The sequence below is a fragment of the Gadus chalcogrammus genome, chromosome 19, assembly GCF_026213295.1.
Source record: "Gadus chalcogrammus isolate NIFS_2021 chromosome 19, NIFS_Gcha_1.0, whole genome shotgun sequence".
NCBI lineage: Eukaryota > Metazoa > Chordata > Actinopteri > Gadiformes > Gadidae > Gadus > Gadus chalcogrammus.
Genome location: NC_079430.1, coordinates 6,846,921 through 6,867,206, shown reverse-complemented (window position 1 = coordinate 6,867,206; position 20,286 = coordinate 6,846,921). Strand labels below are relative to the sequence as shown.

The 20,286-nt window shown below is 43.8% G+C and overlaps 2 protein-coding genes across 2 annotated transcripts; both read left to right on the top strand.

Annotated features, from left to right (window-relative positions):
• LOC130372806 (collagen alpha-2(I) chain-like) lies at positions 1–8,090 on the top strand. Its single transcript, XM_056578966.1, has 14 exons — positions 1–44; positions 387–494; positions 1,885–1,938; positions 2,274–2,327; positions 2,669–2,722; positions 3,513–3,620; positions 4,034–4,087; positions 4,702–4,809; positions 5,223–5,276; positions 5,523–5,576; positions 6,161–6,214; positions 6,425–6,478; positions 7,656–7,763; positions 8,004–8,090. Exons 1-14 carry the CDS (start codon positions 30–32, stop codon positions 8,088–8,090), a joined length of 966 nt encoding a protein of 321 aa, XP_056434941.1. The 5' UTR covers positions 1–29.
• A 714-nt stretch (positions 8,091–8,804) lies between these two features.
• Positions 8,805–20,168, top strand: si:ch211-196i2.1 (collagen alpha-1(II) chain). The gene is made up of 15 exons (XM_056578725.1): positions 8,805–8,845; positions 9,351–9,404; positions 9,857–9,910; positions 10,050–10,103; positions 10,560–10,613; positions 10,787–10,840; positions 11,236–11,289; positions 11,593–11,610; positions 11,916–11,969; positions 12,446–12,508; positions 13,938–14,103; positions 15,435–15,544; positions 15,991–16,068; positions 17,792–17,974; positions 18,324–20,168. Exons 5-15 carry the CDS (start codon positions 10,575–10,577, stop codon positions 18,471–18,473), a joined length of 969 nt encoding a protein of 322 aa, XP_056434700.1. The 5' UTR covers positions 8,805–8,845; positions 9,351–9,404; positions 9,857–9,910; positions 10,050–10,103; positions 10,560–10,574; the 3' UTR covers positions 18,474–20,168.
• The last annotated feature ends 118 nt before the right edge of the window (positions 20,169–20,286 follow it).

Here is a 20,286-nt window from a genome sequence, read left to right as displayed (position 1 = left end):
GCGGACTGGGAGACGGAGGTCCAAGCGGCATGCCGGGCCCAGCTGTAAGTTATGAGGACGATACGCTCCATACCATGTACATCTAGAAACGGCTATATCTGAAACACTGCATGAATGTTGCATGTGTGTGACTTTAAACGTGTGTGTGTTTGTTGCTGCATTTATGTGTGCAGGTGATCGTGTTATTCCCTGTGTGTGTGTGTGTGTGTGTGTGTGTGTGTGTGTGTGTGTGTGTGTGTGTGTGTGTGTGTGTGTGTGTGTGTGTGTGTGTGTGTGTGTGTGTGTGTGTGTGTGTGTGTGGCTGGTCCTGTCCTTCCTTGTATGTGTGTGTATAGCATATTGTAGAGTGTGTCCCATTAGTTGTTAATGTCTCTTTGTTCCTCCAGGGTGCTCCAGGGTTTCCAGGTCCTAATGGGATGAGGGGGAAGCTAGGACCCAGGGGGGGCCCTGGGACCGCCGGCCCACAGGGTCCTGATGGCTCAGCAGGAATAACAGTGAGGGGATATATTACACCATGATACCCAGGACACACAAGCACCAAACCACAATATTCAGACCTCTGTGAACACCTGCTGTCAACCTTTCTTGTCTCGGAACAGGAGTTATTATAATTGACAGAAGCAATGAATAGCAACATAGCAACAGCAACATAATTAAAATGCTGCTGTTGATCCATAATTGCCAGTGCTTTGAACACGCTTTGATTCACAATATGCAAAACATTTTTAGAGAGACAAATCATGCTACTTGTACACATGGATGAACATATTGTTTCAAATTGCAGTCCTACATCCAAAAACAGGCTTTTGAGATCTTATAGTCTGTTAATGTACAGACTTAAGACACTTAATAAAGATATAATGTGTAAGATGGAGCCCCTCTCGGTAAGTAGGTGGGATCCTTTAGGAATTCAAAAAGTGCTCAGTCCCTGCCTCTAACTGGTTGTGCAACTGTTTGGCGTGAACTAGCGTAGCTCAGCTGGGTGCCACGAGGGGGAGGGGTTTGGAAGTGTCACGAGTACGATTGTTACAAACAGAGAGAGAGCTACGGCCCGGCCAGCCTTTTTAAAATAGAAAACATCCGTTAAAGGACGTGATTGTATTGATAACATTATTGAAATCACTATCGATCAGCATTGACTACAGATATATCCAGGTTATTTAAGCTACGAGCTGGTTCAAATGTCCTCCATTGCGACTTTGACATCATGTTATGATCAGTCTAAGATGAGAATGAATTTGGACAGTAATAAATACAGACCAACCCCCCATGTAAGAATGTCCTCCATTAGTACCTGATAGAGCGGTCAGAGTAGTGGTGGGCAGGGGGTCAACAGGAGGCCTGACGAGGGCTGATGAGCAACACTCGAGGGCTGCACTTCAGCCACATCTTAACTTGTGGTGATCAATAACCCCCTCAGCAGGACGAATATGAATTTAACATTTAATTGAGGCAATAACAGTTTGAACATTTTACAAGAAATGCACATTGAATTAAGGCTTGTTTATAGATTAAGATCCCTTATAAATAGCTTTATTACTCAAGAAGAAAAGCTAGTTATGGAAACCTTATCAAAAAGTGTATATTATGTTTTTAATATATATTGTATACCCGTACTTGGCAGAGTTTATACGGCTATTTCTACATTCTGTAAACTAGAGATCTACAGTACTAGCTGTTGTATGTCAACATTGGCTTGTGTTAGTAAATCATACAAGAGTCCAATTAGAAAGACTACTATCAGCTCAAATGTTCCTATTCTCTACTATGCTATTTCGTTGATGGGTGTGGTACCTTGAACTGTTATTGTTATTACTCTGCACCTTGTGTTGTCTGTGTCTGCTGTTTTTCTCTGTGATATGAAGTTCTGCTTCTCTCCCTCAGGGCCAGCAAGGTTCTGATGGGCTTTTCGGGACGGCTGGGGAAAAGGGAGAGAAGGTAAGAACATAGTCTGGGATATTATTATAAATGCAATGTAAAAGGTATGTCTGCATGTAGGATGAACACTGTTATGTTCAAGCTCTACATCTCAGTGTGTGTCATCATATAGGGTTGAACCTCTATCTTAGTTTGAGTGTGTTGTGTATGTGATCATATAGGGTTAAACCATTATCTTAGGCCCAATCCCATTTCTACCCCTTACCCCTTCCCCTTACCCCTTCAAAACAAAGGGGAGGGGTAAGGGGTAAAAATGGGATTGGGCCTTAGGTTTTGTGTCTGGTCATATAGGGTGAACTTATATCTTAGTTTGAGTTTGTGGTGTGGTCATGTAGGGTTTACCAGGACCTCTTGGAGATGCAGGCCCAGTCGGACGAGGTGGACAGCAGGTAGGTTCAAGAAAATTCTTGGAAAAGTTATAATATTTGCGTAAGTATCTTGTGTTTTTGTCTCTATTACGGGCTGGCCTTCACTGAAACAAGCCAAATCTTAAAGTGAAACAAAACTAAACATGAAGAAAAACGCCTACCCTTGTTTACTGGTTTCTATATCTGAGCTCAACTTTGTCCAGTTGTTGTTTTAACAAACTTGCTCATGCGACACAATTTTGTAATTGCCAAAATGTTGATTTTATGCTTCGATTATTTGCCCCCACTCTTGTCAGACGCATTGGATGAAAGTAATCTAAATGCAAAGTCAATGATGTTCATCTGTCTGTTTCTTGCTTCAGGGCAACCTGGGCCTGTCGGGAGTTGAAGGCCCCCCTGGTCGTAAGGGTGACCAGGTGAGATCATGTGGAACCGTCCTAATGTACTCTGCCTTGGTCCTCAGGAGCCTCCATGGTAGAATACTCACCACGGGAAGACAGCAGGCAAAGGCCCGCCTCCTGTCACTCAGTCCCTCGATTGATGAATGCCGGGTAGATGGATCCACTATCGTTTAGTACAGGCCACTGGGTAGTAGGCTGGTGGGTGGGTCTGTCCGTCATACATCTAGGTGGACCTTCCCTTTGACTGTAACGCGTAGATTTAGAAATGATTGTGATGGCTAATCCACATAACAACTGGTGGAAAAATAGGAGCCCTTTAAATAGGTTGCAGAAGGGGAAAACAAAACTGTCTTCCCTAAACTATTTTTCTATGTTTCAGTTCATGTTGGTTATCAGTCAATGTGGGTGCCGCAGCATATAAAAAAAGTGTGAAATATTGAAATTAATTTCTTCCGACAATTTTTGCAATTATTTGGGTTTTCATTTGCCCACTTTGATGTTTAAGATTGGTTCTGACATTTTATTATTCCCCAAAAATATTATCTTTAGCAGAGAAGGAGTGGTGGCAGAAAGATAAAAGTAATGAATAAAAAACTGACACTTTTTTAAGAAGCGCCTGTTTAAATAAGAACACTGTGTTTCTATGCGAGTCTGACTTTGTATTCTGTAGATCCAGCAATGCACTATGCACTTCACATTTCCCCATCCCCCCAGAAAAAGTCTAACATTATTCTGCAAAGACTTTTATAATGCATGTCTATTCCACCTGTGCTCCACATTAACATGATCCATATATGTGTACCAGGGAGACCCAGGTAATCAGGGGAAGGCTGGTCCGCCCGGTCTCCTAGGTGACAGAGGGCTCCAAGGCCTGAAGGGAGAGCAAGGTCCAACCGGACCAATCGGTAAAGAGGTAGTTACACTGACCTGGCCTTCAGGCTGGTTCCTTTCATACAAGCAAACTCTGCTCTGATACATTTCACTGCTATGCTTGCTAAGAGCTTTACATTGATTTGATTAAAATATTGATGTTTCAATGGTACTGTATAACCAGATAGCTTCTAAGCAATGTATCCATTTTAAGATGGATGAATCTGCCAGCCGCTCATGCATTTTTCATGATCTTCCAAACAAACCCCAGGAAATATTTGTTTAACGCTAGCTTAATTTTCTAAATTAATTTAAAGTGCCGCAATGTGTCAGGCGCCTTGTGAAAAGCAGAGCCGGGGTTCTCATCACATGTACAGCGCTTAGGGTTTGTTCTGAAGGCATTGGTATGTGTGACACGTGTAACGGGTATAACGGCTGACTAACTGATGCCTGCAGGGAGACACTGGATCCCCCGGTGAGACGGGGGGCGTGGGACCCGACGGGGACAAGGTAACACAACGCTAGCTCCACCGAGACAGACTCACAGTGATGTTTATCCTAACATAATGGGAATAATTTATTTTATATTATTCTGGTTTCTTCCTCTGCTCTGTCTTTTTATTGTGCCTTGTTCCATTTTCTGTGCCTTTTATCTCCTTTTCTCTTTTCTTCTTCACCCCTTTCTTCTCCTGGTTCTTCTCTTTATTCTTCTGCTTTTTCTCCTCTAACCTTTTCTTATCATTTTGCCGCTTTTCCTCATTCATTTTCTTCTTTCCCACCTTCTCGTAAACCTTCTACTCATTCTCCTCTTCGTCCTCATTCTCCCCATTCTTATCCTCCTTTTCCTTCTCCTCCATAACCTCCTCCTCCTCCAACTCATGGTGTTTCTCCTTTTCATCTTCCCATGCTTCTTCTCCATCTCCTCTGCCAGCACCTCCTCCTCCTCCTCCTTCACCTCCTTCTCCTCTTCATCTTCCCATCTTCCTTCTCCTTCTTTTTCCTCTCCTCCTCCTCCTCCTCCTCCTCCTCCTCCTCCTCCTCCTCCTCCTTCATCATAATATCCTGTTTGTTGTCATTAGTTGTGTTCCCCAACAGTGAAGGCAGTGGCATTATGTTCTCCACAGGGTGAGGTGGGCCCCTATGGGCTGTCAGGGAGAGAGGGCCCCTGGGGGCCCCATGGAAAGAACGGTGAAGGGGGTCCTAAAGGAGAGAAGGGCTTCCTTGGATTAATGGTAAATACAACCTGACCTATCGCAAAAGGCAACCTATCCAATCACAATCCTTCATCTTAATGCATCACTCACCATCTTCATTCTCTTTTATGGATTAGGATTTGCCAATACCTAACTAATAATTGTCCTTGTTTCATGGGGCTATATATTGTTCAGTTATTGTCTCACTATTTGGTCATAAATCATCAACATTCAGACCTATCAGGTACCAACTGTGTAGATTATTAATTCTCCCCTTCAGACCTTTTGACTCAGTCATAACAAGAACTGTTTCAGAGAAAAGATCCTCCTCTCAAATTAAATATCAATGAAAAAATATTCCATTTGATGTATAATGATATTCCGTTTGAGTGTAAAACATTGCATCATGTATTGTATTAAACAGCTGCTTGTGATTCCTGCTGTGTGCCCAGGGTGAGCCCGGGTTGCTGGGCGAGGTGGGGCCTGCAGGGCTGGCAGGATTACAGGTGAGTCCGTGTCTGTCTGTCCTCATCAGGGTTCATTGATCCTGACAGCAGCCGCTCATTCAGGAGCCACCCTTACATCTACACGTATCGAGCGCTTCTCAGATACGGTCAGGGATTGAGCCATGATGACCACACACATTTTTTGAAGGGGGGTGTTGGTCAGATATCTATGTGTGGCTATGGTTTTGTGTTCAGTAGTTATGAATACCAGAGACGTACACTAAATTCTCCCTCCCTTGTTATCAGGGAATCGCGGGTACTAATGGACAACCAGGTCTGGATGGATCTCAGGGACTGAAGGTAACAGCAGAGTTATGGCTATACAGTACTAAGTAGTCGATGCTAAACTAAATAAGGCCTAACACAGTACAGTTTTCAAAAACGTGAAACTCTCAAGTGGTTAGTGGTGTTCGTTGAAGTTCATAATCAAGTATCGAAATATCAAGCGAAATACAGTTTCAGAAATTTTTTATTCCAAATAAAACACGACAGAAACTGTATTTCGCTACGATACTTGATTATGAACATCAACGAACACCACTTACCACTCGATGAGTTCACATTTCTGAAGACGAACGTTTAGGGTTGTTTTTGAATGCCCATAGCCAGCCATTGTAAAGCAGGCAGGGGCGATTCAAAATTAGCCAAATACTCGAGGCAGGACCAATATTAAAAATCTCGGTCTTAAGCACTCTATTTCATCCTAGACAAACCAGAAAGGGGGCTCAATGTTCAAAATCCCGGTAATGCCTTTAATAACCCACATTTCCTGTATAGGATTAGTAAAGTTAATCTTATCATATAAGCTCTGTGTAGGATCTGCTTGTTTTACTCAAATAGAATGAAAAGACTATAATGTCTACAATCCTTCCATTTCTCCACAGGGAGACTCTGGATCGTACGGGTTCACTGGACCTCCAGGGGTAGCAGGTCCTCGGGTAAACCACATCCCATCATGCATCTGTCTCTCTTCAATCTGTGTTGCTCTGGTCCACATATGAACACATTTGTGTGTGTGTGTGTGTGTGTGTGTGTGTGTGTGTGTGTGTGTGTGTGTGTGTGTGTGTGTGTGTGTGTGTGTGTGTGTGTGTGTGTGTGTGTGTGTGTGTGTGTGTGTGTGTGTGTGCCTTGATGTGGTTGTACCCTAGGGGACCAATGGAGATGTTGGAGTCAGGGGAGACCATGGGAAGCTTGGACCACCGGTAACTAACTACATTAAATTGCTCATTAATTATGTATATGCAAAACATGTTCTCATTAATGACTATTCAATAATAAATACACAAAACTTAACTTAATTAGAAATAATAAATACCTAAACTTCAGCTAAATTATAGATTCTCAATGTAATGTATTCATACATTGAGAATTCATATAACAAGTAAAATTTATTATGAAGCAGTGTCTGCAGCCTACCCCGTATTTCACCACTGGTTTTCATATTTAATATTTTGCAAACTTCACTTTAACTAAGTTATGAAATATATTCACGTATTCATGAATTCAGTTTTATGACGCAACGACCACCACCACCAAAAAAAAAAGAACATCTTGGGATATTCACTTTGAGTGGATTTAGATAATAGCATCTGCCAAGAGATAAACAGTAGTCCAAATAAAAAATAATAAATGTGCTAAATTTGCTCAGAACTTGCTCAGAACAGTCCCTCAAGAAAAACGCGATTATGCGATCGCATAATTCAACGCACAATCAGCCAAAGTCTGCATATTCATGCGGGTGCCGCATTTTTTCAAATATGCCGCACTTTCGCCGCATAAATTGCAGATTTCCGCGCAAAATATGCAGGACTTGCATGATTTCATAATCCCTGCATTTTCGTTGCAAAAAAGCCACATATATCTTAGCAGAAAGTCGAAAAATTTTGCGTTTACTTCACACAAAAGCAGCCATTTCCCCCTGTTGCCATGGGAACGTTATGATATGACGTAATTACGCGACGTGAACGTCATCGAAAGGCTGCATTTTTCGCAAGTTTCCGCAATTTTTGCAAGTTCCCGCAATTTCATGGTATTAAATTGCATAAATATGCCACATATTTCACCGCATTATTTAAGAAAACGTGCTGCATAATCAAGGATTTTTTTCAATCACAAAAAAACTGCGCATTTTTCCGGAGGGACTGTTTAAAGACCCACATTAGTTTACACTTTCTCACCGAAGCCGAAGCCGACCTCAAATCAACAACATAAATACTCACCAAAACTCAGTTGGAAACTGCCTAGCATAACCTTTTCTAGTGATAACCCTGAGACAGCCAACTCTCAGAGGGAGCCGAACCGGCAGAAGACCACCTCTCCTCAGAGGGCTGTCCTACACTGAGAGAGGTTAAACCCAGTGCCTGTGTGTTCTGCTGCCAGGGTCAGGTAGGACAGGCCGGGCCCAAGGGGCCTGTCGGAGCCAAAGGGGCCCCGGGACCGGAGGGAATGAAGGGAGAATCAGGAGCACTAGGCCCACCTGGAGAACAGGTATGTGACCTACTTGGTCAATGATTCGGTTTGGATCAAACATTGTTAGGACCCATGGCGGATACCTTCTTGAATGAAGACTTCATAAAATATATATACATATACATAATACTCTACTACTTCGTAATCCACCTATTTGGTTGATTACTAACCCTACACTGTAGTATAGTAATCAAAAACAATTTAATCAAAGGTTGTATCCATTGTCCTTCATCTCCATGTCAACGTGTTGTTATACAGGGTGAAGAGGGTACACCTGGCATCAGGGGACCCACGGGCTTACCTGGACTAGAGGTAGAGAACAAACACCTCCTGAAGGACTGTTAGCCTAGCAGGTTGTACCTGCAGGCAGCCACTAGCTAGTTACCGTTTGATGAAGGAGTGCCTCTTGTTCCCCTCCTCCACAGGGAACCACTGGGGAGGCTGGGGTTCCTGGAGCTCGAGGGATACCTGGGCTTCAGGTACCTGTCTGTCTGTCTGTCTGTCTGTCTGTCTGTCTGTCTGTCTGTCTGTCTGTCTGTCTGTCTGTCTGTCTGTCTTAGTATTGATTGTCTATCATTTTGTCTGTTTCTCCATCTATTTAGTATTGTCTGTCTTTCTGCCTTTCCCACGTGTAATAAATAAATCTCTGTTTATTACTTTATATTTTAGTGATTCTTATTTATTTTCTACAGGGAGCCAAAGGGAAAACGGGAGCAGAGGGGATCATGGGACTGAAAGGGGAAAAGGTAAAATATTTTTATTGGAATCTTGTTTTGGTGGTACTACATAGTCATATTGAAAATATCTTTATTCATACAAATATATCTATCTACCTATGTAGACTGATATATTGCTAGATATATAATATAAAAATATATATTTAAAAGAATGAATAATGTTCCAGTGGAATACAACAATTAAGTTCATTACAAATTGCATGATGCCTGTGTGGGTGGTAATGGTTCACAGTCCGCCCTGTGTTATAAAATAGCATGCTATAGCATGTGTTATAACATAGTATGATATGACATGTGTTCTGTCTACAGGGAGAGGGTGTCAGCGATGGCCCTGCAGGGAAGACAGGTCTAGCTGGAAGAAGAGTAAGTGTACAGATTAGGGATTTTAATAAAAGATTTGGGTACTCTGGGTGTGTGGGTGTGTGTGTGTGTGTGTGTGTGTGTGTGTGTGTGTGTGTGTGTGTGTGTGTGTGTGTCTTCTACATTTATGTGTGTACGCTTGATAGTTGTACACTTATGATTTAAACTATTCATTCACATCCCTTCATATTTCCTCAATAAGAGACAGCTTCTCTTCCTTTGGACTTAAATAACTGCAAATGCTTTTGTGTGCGTGTGTGCGTGTGTTAAACACTTTATATTTGAACTGCCTGTTTTTCCAAATTCTTGACATAACCAGCGAATGGTTCACCCACCACTGCATTGAAGAACTGTGTGTGTGTGTGTGTGTGTGTGTGTGTGTGTGTGTGTGTGTGTGTGTGTGTGTGTGTGTGTGTGTGTGTGTGTGTGTGTGTGTGTGTGTGTGTGTGTGTGTGTGTGTGTGTGTGTGGTCTGCTGCACTGTTCAACATGACACCTCTCCTCTGCAGGGCAGGCGAGGCAAGGCAGGGTCACGAGGGACCAGAGGAGGTCGAGGAGAAAAGGTTCACTCTATCCTCATAAATAACACACACACACACACACACACACACACACACACACACACACATGCGCAGACACCCGTGTGCGCACATGCATACAAACAGACACACACACACACACACACACACACACACACACACACACACACACACACACACACACACACACACACACACACACACACACACACACACAACATTACTGTCTATTCTGGATGTGTGTATGGCCTTTTCTTTTCTTCAGATATATGACTCATTTCCTATGTATCTATTTTCTACCTGTATCTCCTGTTTGCATGCGTTGTCAGAGTATCCCAATTGCCAACTGAATTTCACTGCACATGATTAAGTAGTTGCATGCATGAATGCACTGCACAGAGGGTTTATGTGTGTATGAGTGTAGATATGCATTGGCATGTCAGTAATGAATAGCTGCTCCGACTTCTCATTCCCAGGGAGAAAAGGGGCAGACGGGTTCCAGCGGCCATCAGGGATGGACAGGTCTCATAGTGAGGACGTTTCACTTCAGATATGCCTCTGCAACATGAACAGACGTCTGCCATAGAGCGGTCTCCTGTGACACGATGAAGCATGTATTTCAGTATATTCAGATAAAGTATTTGGTATATGACTGTATGTGTTTTCTAGGGAATCCACGGCTTGCGCGGCGAATCTGGAGACCAAGGAGAGAAGGGGCTAGTGGTGAGCAGAGACACAAACAAACCACAGCAAAACACCTGATAGACTCCCAACAAACCCCAATGATGCTTTCATTCAATGAGTCGTATTGGACATGGTTCATCTGCATTTCTATGGATTTGAGGGAGATACTCGTGAAACTCATTTTTGATGTTTACTGCACAAACAGAAAGGCTGAAACAAGTCAAACTGCTGTTTATAGATTTAGCATGGTTTATAGTTTTGACGACTTGATTTTGATTTGATGGCATGCTGTTAAGGATTTATAGTTGTAAGGGTTTTAAATGTTAGTATGTTTGTTAGTTGCCGATGCCTTGTCTTAAGATTTTCAGTGCTCAGTTTAATACTGGGTTTCTCTGTGTACCTGACAATACAAGACTTTAACTTTATACATTTTTGTAGTAATACATCCGGATTGTGTATGGTTATGTATTGACTTCTGAACCTGGGTATCAACAGGGAGAGAAGGGAGAAATGGGTTCACCGGGACCTGCCGGGACTGATGGCCCCAAGGTACTAATCTGGTGCTGCTGTTAGGAGACATATGTTTGATCATCTTATTGCTCACTCACCTCAAGTGTGTGTGTGTGTGTGTGTGTTTGTGTGTGTGTGTGTGTGTGTGTGTGTGTGTGTGTGTGTGTGTGTGTGTGTGTGTGTGCGCGTGTGCGTGTGTGTGTGTTCCTCAGGGTTTACGAGGTCCAGTTGGGATGCCTGGACCCGCGGGTATCAAGGGAGAACAGGTACAGAACATCAACAACTTACAAACATCTGGGGAGGATAGTCTAGAGTTTAGGGCTGTATGTCCCCCAGCAGAAAGGTTGTGTGGTCAAACCCCTAATGCCCTCAAATAAATATACATATGGCCGGCTTTCTTTGTCATAGGTTAGCCAAACTGAGACCCAAACGGCCAACATGTACGACACCAAAAGTGTATCCGAACACTAGTATGCATCCTCGAACACAACAACTGCTCCTTTATGACATGTTCACAAAACATTCCCATTTTTTGCTGCCTTTTGTAAAAGTACCTGCTGAATGAATAAATACTGAACCCCATGTTAGGGACACATATTAAGTGTATTTGCAGTCCGTTCCGCTATACGAGTTGCTGGTAATGTGTTTTCCACACGTTCAGGGACACATCGGTCAGTCAGGGTCCAGAGGAACCTCTGGGATGCCAGGACTTCCTGTAAGCATTGATTTGTTTTTGTGATAACTTTATATACATTATTCTACCAACCATTCATTACAACCTCCCTACAAATTATGTGTGTCACATGTTTGATAATGGCATTGGTTTCCTTAATGCATTATTTTATTCATGTACAATTTGTTCATTACGACATTGGTAATTGGAATATCTGTTTTAAAAGTATTTTTAGTGTAACTGTATAAAAGCGCCACAGTGCACTCTATGATAACTATACTACACTACACTATACTACACTACACTGCACTGTACTTACTCCTCTCTTCCTCTCGTCCTCCACAGGGTTTGTTTGGACTGAAGGTAAGGACCGACTGTGTTTACAGCTTATCATCACGCTGGTGTGTGAACGCTATGCCGGAGCATAGCTGTGACCAATCCGTATTAAGTCACATAATTACCTCCATGTGTTGTTTACCAATGTGATTAATAGTTTGATCTCCGGTCACTGCAGACATAATCTCCACTCTGTGCTCTAATATGACGCAGGATTAATCCAATCTCTTCCCATGGCCAATTATCCACCCGTTACCCAGATGGCACTGTTATTCAGCGTGCGTTCAACATTTGGTTCCCACTCTTCACTGTCACATTTCCTTCCACCACAGGGTTTGAAGGGCTACCAGGGGTTACCAGGGCAACAGGGAAGGCGGGGGCTCCCGGTGAGTGAACATGTCTATCGGGAGGTGCATGGGTCAATATTGAGTGTGTCACCAACAGTAAACACAGCGAGCCCTCGGCCATTTGCACTGCTTTATGTTGAACATAACCATTGATCCTTATAAAGATCTTTATGTCGCACTGGAGGAGAACCTCAGAGTCGTGCCCGAGGTAATATCCCTTCATGCTTTCAAGGATAAGACTAGAGTAAGCCGTATTCAGTCCACACGATAGGCCCATAGAAAAGATCCACAAAATAGTTCAGCAGGTAAGTCTCACTATGAATACTTCTCTCTGCCGACGTCTGTGGCAGCCAGACATAAGAGCGATCAAACCCACGGGCTGGCCCAGGTCCGCACAGCTATGTCTCCACACCGCAGCCTAGGAGTTAAACATGAAGTGGTGTGAGCACCAGAACAGCTGGGGTGGGACAGCGTACCCGCGGTCCACTGACAGACCACCGTGCCGTTGTGTCTAGGGACCCCCTGGGCTGCCCGGACCACCTGGACCCTCGCTGAACCTGACCTTGACACAGATTAAGGTAAAATGTCCACTCAACTTCTCATTTGTTTTCAGAGTCTCGTGGTGTTGGTACATTTAAATTCGTTTTGCAAGTTGAAGATGACTTTAAAGATGACTTTATCCCACATATAATTAGTTTCATATAATTACTCAGATTTCTCATTTCTCTGATTAGTTTAATATTAGGTTAAATATTCATTAAGTCATCAGTCGATGCGGTTATCAAGGCTTCTTATCTTCCATGACCTGTCTGTGGCCACACATCTTTTCAGCCAATCGAGACGCTAATAGGATAATTTAGTTCTATGTCAAATTAATTCCACTGGATCGGATCATCCACATAAATTAATGTTGCAATTCATTATAAAATAGATTTCCATGACAAAGCGATGTGCAGCGCACCAAATCTGAACGTCTCTGGCTGACTTGAGATAAAATCTAAATGACTTCATAAATATCACCAGCAGTTGGAATTGATTGGTCGTAATACCTGGCATTTCTCGATCCTGTTACTGAAATTGTGGCTCCCTAAAGTGTAGACGTGTGGGCTGGCCTTTTAGTGTTTATCATAATATTCTATTGTTATCATCATGTATAATTAAGTATCATTCATTGATATCATTATTTATAGCAGTGCAAGCGTCCTTGTCTTGATAGACTACCACAGAGGAGGTGCCTCCGAGCCTGGGGTCAGAGGTTATATCCCTGGCCGAGAGCAACAGGGTGGCCAGTGAGGTAGGGCCCTGAGAAGGTTCCAGACACTCACTGGGAACACCTCTGGTGTATGGGCCGTGTCAGCTGGCTCGCTGGGAGTCCTAAGCGTTGAGAATGTGATGTCTTGGGAGGTTTCTGGGAGGATATTGTTGAACCTCAGATCAAGGTGAAGGAACGTGGGTTCTGTCTTTACAATGGAGCAGTGGTTGATGCTTTGTAGGATGTTTTCATGGATTTTCTGTGTTTAATCTTCATGTTTAGGGTGGAGAGGCCAAGGCTTCCACTTATTTTTGTTGAGAAAATATTCTGTTTTATTATAAGTCCATATAACTCTCTCTCGCTCTCTCTCTGTCTCTCTCTCTCTGTGTCTCTCGCTCTCTCTCTGTCTCTGTCTCTGTCTCTCTCTGTCTATGTCTCTCTCTCGCTCTCTGCTCTCTCTCTCTCTCGCTCTGTCTCTGTCTCTCTCTCTCTTCCTCTCTCTCTCTGTCTCTCTGTCTCTGTCTCTCTCTCTCTGTCTCTCTCTCTCTGTCTCTCTCTCTGTCTCTCTCTCTCTCTCTCTCTCTCTCTCTCTCTCTCTCTCTCTCTCTCTCTCTCTCTCTCTCTCTCTCTCTCTCTCTCTCTCTCTCTCTCTCTCTCTCCCCCCCACACCCCTGTCTCTGTCTCTCTGTCTCTCTCTCTCTCTCTCTCTCTCTCTCCCCCCCACACACCTGTCTCTCTGTCTCTCTATCCTCTAGGACCTGATGTACATGTCAGACAAGCCCAACTACAACATCCTCCAGAGCCTGCTGGAGTCCCTGAAGCAGGACCTGCGGCTGCTGCTGGACCCCCCCGACGGCTCCAAGGAGCACCCTGCCTCCACCTGCCTGGAGCTCTGGCTCTGCCACCCAGACTACCCCAGCGGTCAGCCTCCCCCTGGGTCTCCATAGATAGATAGATAGTACTTTATTGTCATTGCACATGTTACAGAGCAACGAAATTACTAGTTACATTCCGTCCAAGAAACATAAAAAAGACAGTGTGGGGAGACAGGACGAAGAGACTGTCAGGCGCTTGTTAGACAAGAAACATGCGGCCCGCGTTAGATAAGAAAAGTTTAAAAAAGCTAAACAAGAGGGTGACGAGGGGAAAAAAAGTCAATACCCCAAACTATGCTCCTTTAAGGGGGGCACAGTGTAGGGATTAGCAAAAAAAACACCTCAACACATAAGCAACACATCAAAAACATCACAAACCCATGTGGGAGGGGGGAAGGGTGTTGGGGAGGGGAAGTGTCACAGCTCAGACCCCTGGAGGAGGATGCAGCCAACGGGCGCATCACATCACTCACGGCATACAATACTGCAACGAGGGGAGGAGAGGGGGAGGGAGTCCAGTAGGCGGTGAGTCCAGGGGGTGTGTGTGTTATCTGTCTTGTGTGTGTGTGTGTGTGTGTGTGTGTGAGCCCAAGGACTCCATCTCCATCCAGACTCAACAGTGTCTCTCCCGTCTGATGCTGGTGACGAGGACACGGCCGTCGCCGTGGAGACGACCACGAAGAGTTCCGTACCAGGGACAAAGTTCACGGGAGGGGGAGGATGGGGGAGGGGTGGCAGGGCATCTGTCTGCATAACAACCAGGGGAGAGGAGAGATATCAGCCTTCCAAGGCCGAAGTGGGGGAGCCGAATAAAGATAACGATTGCTTTGGGTCAGGCCGACTCTGCAATTTTTCGCCAACCTTAAAGTCTCTCTGATACTCTCTGTAGTGATCCAACTCCAGAATCCAAAAAGCCAAATTAGCCGAAATTCGGTGGCCCGTTTAAGCCCGGTCCAACTTCACCAGAACGGTATCCAATTTGCGATTTTGTTCGCACATCGCATGAGTCTGTGTGTCGGCAGCCCGGCACAATCCAACAATGACATACATACTGATCCATCGTTATAGGTTATAGAGTATAGGCATGGTTCAAATCAGGCAGTTGGTAAGTCTTTCAAAAGTGGAGAAAAATACTTGGCCGGTGTTTTCATTTCCATATTTTTTATATATTATATTACATTTGCTGATAGGGGTTAGGACTCCTGCTCATAGATGCCTTGGGAATCTATCCCAGTACCTTTACCAGGCACCCTTACCACCACACTGTCCTACCCCTGGGTGAGGTTACCTGCAACATGCAATAACCAAGGCTCAAAGGCTCAACACACGTACGGTAGACATGTGTTGACCTGACGTCCGGCCTCTCCTCCTCCCCAGGGATGTACTACATCGACCCGAACCAGGGCAGCTACGCAGACGCCCTGCTGGCCTACTGCAGCTTTTTAGACACGTCCAAGCAGACCTGCCTTCATCCCAGAGACTCCCAGGTACCAAGGTCCTGATGCTCCCTCCTGGATCAACAGGTGTCCTGCTCAGTGCATGCTGCGTGGGACTCTCCATTATCTGGATCCTGATGCATCATTGATGGTGTTTTTCATTATTGATCAGGATGGCGTGCTGTACAGACTCTCAGACTACCTGAGGTTGAGGCTTTGTGGAATGCACATCAGTTGCTGTGAACCCTTTCCCTCGGTAGTGGTGGATGGAGCTGGATTCTGGTTTTGGAACAGGATCTCTTAAAGCCTTTCTGGAATCCAGCACCTGGCTCCGGGTCTTTTATAGGATCAACTCCGGTTCTTTCCGGAACAATCCCCAGATCTCTAAGCTGAAATAAATATGATCCAAGCCGAAGCTCTTTCTCCAACAGCTGATCTTAGAGCTGGTCTACGGTGTTCTGGGTTCATGTTGGTTGATGCTGGTTCTCTGTGTGCAGATCCCTATGAGGGCCTGGATGGAAGACATCCATGACGAGAACTTCCATTGGCTCAGCAGCATGGAGCACGGCTTCCAGGTGCGTTCCTTGTATAGTTACATTTAATATTATAATAAGATAATGGTTCCTTTGCATGTTGTCGTTTAACAGACAACATAGTTTGAGCTAGGGTGCCTAAAGGTCGTGGGTTCAAACCCCCATTTCCGCAGTCGGATAAGCAAGTCTACTACTTGCTTGTCCATGAGCCAGATGCCCCCTAACCACTCCCCTGTACCTTAATTCTCGGGTAGGCAATTTGGAGAAAGCAGCCAGATTGAACGTGATTTCGAAAGGATCCAACCCAAAAAATCCAACCCCTCCTTCAGGCCTCCCTCTAAAGCCACTCCCCCAAAACTCAAGACTACCTCGCTGGCTTTAGCAATAGGTCTGCCTTGCCTTGTGGAATGCTGTGGTCATGCTCAATGAGTATGGGAAGAGTGCACTCATGTAGCTGGGTAGGTTGACAGACAGGTAGATCATCCAATCATTTCATTCATTCTTTGGACTTATTGCTTGCTTTGGGATGTCATGAGATTTGATCAAATATGACAAATAATTGGCCCATCCTAGCGTTAATGCCACTTATTCTACTTCATTTAAGAATGCTCGATTCTGATTGGCTCGGAGGGGTGCATTAATCCGGCATATTGCCCGCTGACTTGTCGGTTCTACTTGCTGCTGACTGAGCACAGTAGATCAATACGCCGCTTGTCTATCACATACATTTCAAACATGAGGTCTGTTGTAAATATAAACCAAGGAGTGCGTGTTTGATCGATCGTCATTAAAGCTGACTTGATACGAATGTAGCAACTACGTTATTAAACTAGTGATCAGATGCAGCCTTGTGTGGTTGCTATAGAAACGAGTTACCTACAGCTGAGCTAACATTATTCACCGTAGTTCTAAAGGGAACTACTTTTCGAGGGAGATGAATTTAAATAGAGTATACATTTAATAAGCATGCAATAAGAATAAGGAAAAGGCTAATTATTAATGTATTTGAATTGTTTTATTATGTTGGCCGGCGCGAAGTAGAATAAACGGAATAATCACCTCAAGGAAGGTTATTGCTCGTGGAAGGTTACCGCCGTCCACGAGCCGGGCATATCAAACTGTTTATTGCCCTGCCTCTCGGTGATTATTCCTTACATATCTGCTAAATGACTAAATAAGAAAGTCTTTGTTTGGTTAAATATAAATACACAGCTGGATCCCCTGACTGTGATTGCACAATCATCGTTAGTGGACTCCATGTTGGGAAATGGCCAGTGAGTTAATTTGCTGCTGTTGTGCTAAAAACAACAAATAAACATTGTTAATGAGATTATGATTATTTGAGGGAAGGATTAGTGTTGCATGCAAACTGCACCACAAGTGATTTTTAAGTCTCTGGGAAACCTGAGTAGTTGGATGTTCTGAAGCAGACATTTTAAATGGTGATTACTATACCCAGAAGATATCGAGAACATAGAAGACAAATTACACTTTGCAGAGGAAAGTTATTAGAGATGCAGATGAGTGAACTCCCAGATAAGGATGAGGGAATACGAATTAGTCCAAGCCAATTCATATTTACCCTTGAGGAACATTTTACTAGTTATTTCCGTTTACTAGTGATTACCTTTCTTCCATTCCATTAGGTTGATTTATGTTCTCTTATGTTCACTGTAAAGTGCTCTAAGGTAATTAATCTAACAACGCTACCTGTGTTCCTCCAAAATAAAAGTTCCCTGTTCTTAAAACCTCCCTGTTCCTCTAGTTTGAGTTTGCAGGAGTCACGGTGGTGCAGATGCGTTTCCTGCGGCTGCACAGCTCCAGGGCCAGCCAGAAGGTGACCTACTCCTGCCACCCGGGCCACAGGCTGGGCCAGGGGGAGCGCGACGTCAAGTTCCTGGCCGACACCAGGAAACAGAGCTTCCTATCGACGCTCAAAGACTGTGTGGTGGGTACGAGCTGTCTCTGGGATGGTCGGCTTTAAGTTTGAAGAGATTGGATATTGTGAAAAGCCATACATAATCTTCTAATTATTACTTATTATTTGTACTCTAAATATATCTTGTTGTTAATACTTTTTGGACATTATTGTTTTGTATATTTTTATACTACTGTGCTTGGGGGAATTAGGGGGAAAGCATTGTGTTCTTTATAACAACATACAGGAGTAATATAGGCATTATTTATTTATATATGTTCAAAACTTTGTGAAGTCTATGGTCAGCACTGGTACAAGAGGAGCTGTATGAGTTGAGGACTCATTGACCGTAATGAGCCCCCTCTGTCCCGTCGGTCAGCCCGGGGAGCAGAGTGCGCGCGGCCCCAGGGAGTCTGTGCTGGAGTTTGAGGACCTCCAGCTGCTCCCCCTCAGGGACATGGCGGTGATGGGAGGACACAACTTCACCCACCACTTCAGCTTCACCATCGGGCCCGTGTGCTTCAGCTAGAGGCACCGAGGGGTGGCCCGACACCGTCACACAACGGAACCCACAGACTGTGTTCAGGCACCCCCCCTCCGCCCTCCCCCACCACCACACGGGACACCTACAACATGGAGATCACACCAATAAGGGGACAACACGGGAGGCCTGTCCTCCATTTTGTGATCTCGTGTGGACGCCACTATTCATTTCCTCTTCCTTTTATCGGAGATTGCGTTTCTGCCATTTTTCTACAAGGTCAAGGACATATCTTTTCAATATTGTTTACAGAGATGTTTATCTTGGATTGAATAATTTAAAATGGTTATTTTTTTTGTTTGTTTGATGTATTTTATATATAATGGACTCTCCCTCCCTATTGGACTTGTGTATGCTGTCCCAGCCCTCTGCTATAACAATCCCTTTGTATATAGAGTTCAGAATGCCCCAACTGGTCTGTTAACAACGTGTTCACGCACTGCAAATACTCCTCCTCTGGCGCCCCTCGATAAGGCCAGTGACCAGATCATAACGAGCGCTCCACTGCCCAAGGATGACTTGAACACTACAGCCAATGAGTTGTCTGTGTCAGTGCTTTTGTTCCAAGGTGCTAAGAAACGGGCACTATGTATTCTGGCAGAAAGGGAACGGCCATATTAATCGTATGCATAAACTTGAAGTTGTCCAACGTATCTCGTTGTGGATAAACTCCCCTAGCTTTCCTATACCAGGCTATACTCTGATCCGGTTTAGCAGTGTATTTCACGTATTGCTACTTTTTTACCTCCATAATTGTATATACTCCTCATCTCAGGTATGCTACTTCATATGATACGCACGTGAACACTGATGCCTCTGTGCACACCACACAAGTTTAATCGGCCACTCATAAATCATCAACAACAAAGTTGTCCAACACGGTAAAACTTACTAGTTTTCTTGTTAAGTTTGCGAGTTCACTTGTAAAATTTGCACATGAAATTCTAAAACATAAAAAGTTATTGTATTCTTCGCTGAGGGCAAACACTTTAAAGGGTCCTGTTGTACCGGTGATAAACTGGTAGGCGTATCGATCACATCAAACATCTGGGTGGACCCTCCAATTTAGGATCTCACTAAAGGTGGAGATTTTGAAAGGAATTGTAGTGGAGAGTAAAAGTCACACCTTTTCCTCCTGAATGATCATCAACATCAAGATTATTATTACATTACTATAAGCAGAACTAGGTCCTGTTTCTGATTGGTAGACTCAGTTAACTGCACAGACTCCAGAGGACAAGGCAGACGAGATGGTCCGAGGAAGGAAGCAGAAAAGGATTACAGTTTTTATCCTTCCATACAAAAATTATTTTGGATAAATTACAAAAGTAGTTGAGCACACAAGTTTTGTTCCTCCATCTCCCATCTGAATACTGAACCATGTTTTGTTTAAATTGTTGCGAATGGCTTTTGGAACAAGACAGGCTCGGCAATTCTGTTGGTTACACAGCTCTGCTGCCATGGTGCTACAAAAGCCTTCAAAGTTTTAAATAGGTGGTTCTTCATTTATTCTTTGTATTTGTCTTTTTTTTTTATATCAGCATATGATTGCCTTAGCTGGCTGAGACTGATCATTGGTACTTAATACTGACCCTGTTTGTATAAATCATAGTGAAGTGAATTCATGCTGGACATTTGTCTTGTCATTAAAAACAAAAAAAGAACTATACGGTTGAATAAAAATATTTCGATCTCTATCATGCTTTCTTGATTTAATATTGTACGTATAACTTGATAGAATAGTATTTATTCTACTGTAAGTATAGGCCTATGTTCTCATCCATGCTTCATAGAAAACATT

Excerpts from the sequence above, each read along its gene's own strand:
- LOC130372806 (XM_056578966.1), top strand. Across the intron at positions 1,939-2,273 it reads CTGGGGAAAAGGGAGAGAAG|GGTTTACCAGGACCTCTTGG; the intron begins GTAAGAACATAG and ends GTGGTCATGTAG. Across the intron at positions 4,810-5,222 it reads AGGGCTTCCTTGGATTAATG|GGTGAGCCCGGGTTGCTGGG; the intron begins GTAAATACAACC and ends CTGTGTGCCCAG.
- si:ch211-196i2.1 (XM_056578725.1), top strand. The coding sequence starts at position 10,575 with ATGGGTTCACCGGGACCTGCCGGGACTGATGGCCCCAAG. Across the intron at positions 10,841-11,235 it reads CGGGTATCAAGGGAGAACAG|GGACACATCGGTCAGTCAGG; the intron begins GTACAGAACATC and ends CCACACGTTCAG. Across the intron at positions 12,509-13,937 it reads TGACCTTGACACAGATTAAG|GACCTGATGTACATGTCAGA; the intron begins GTAAAATGTCCA and ends TCTATCCTCTAG.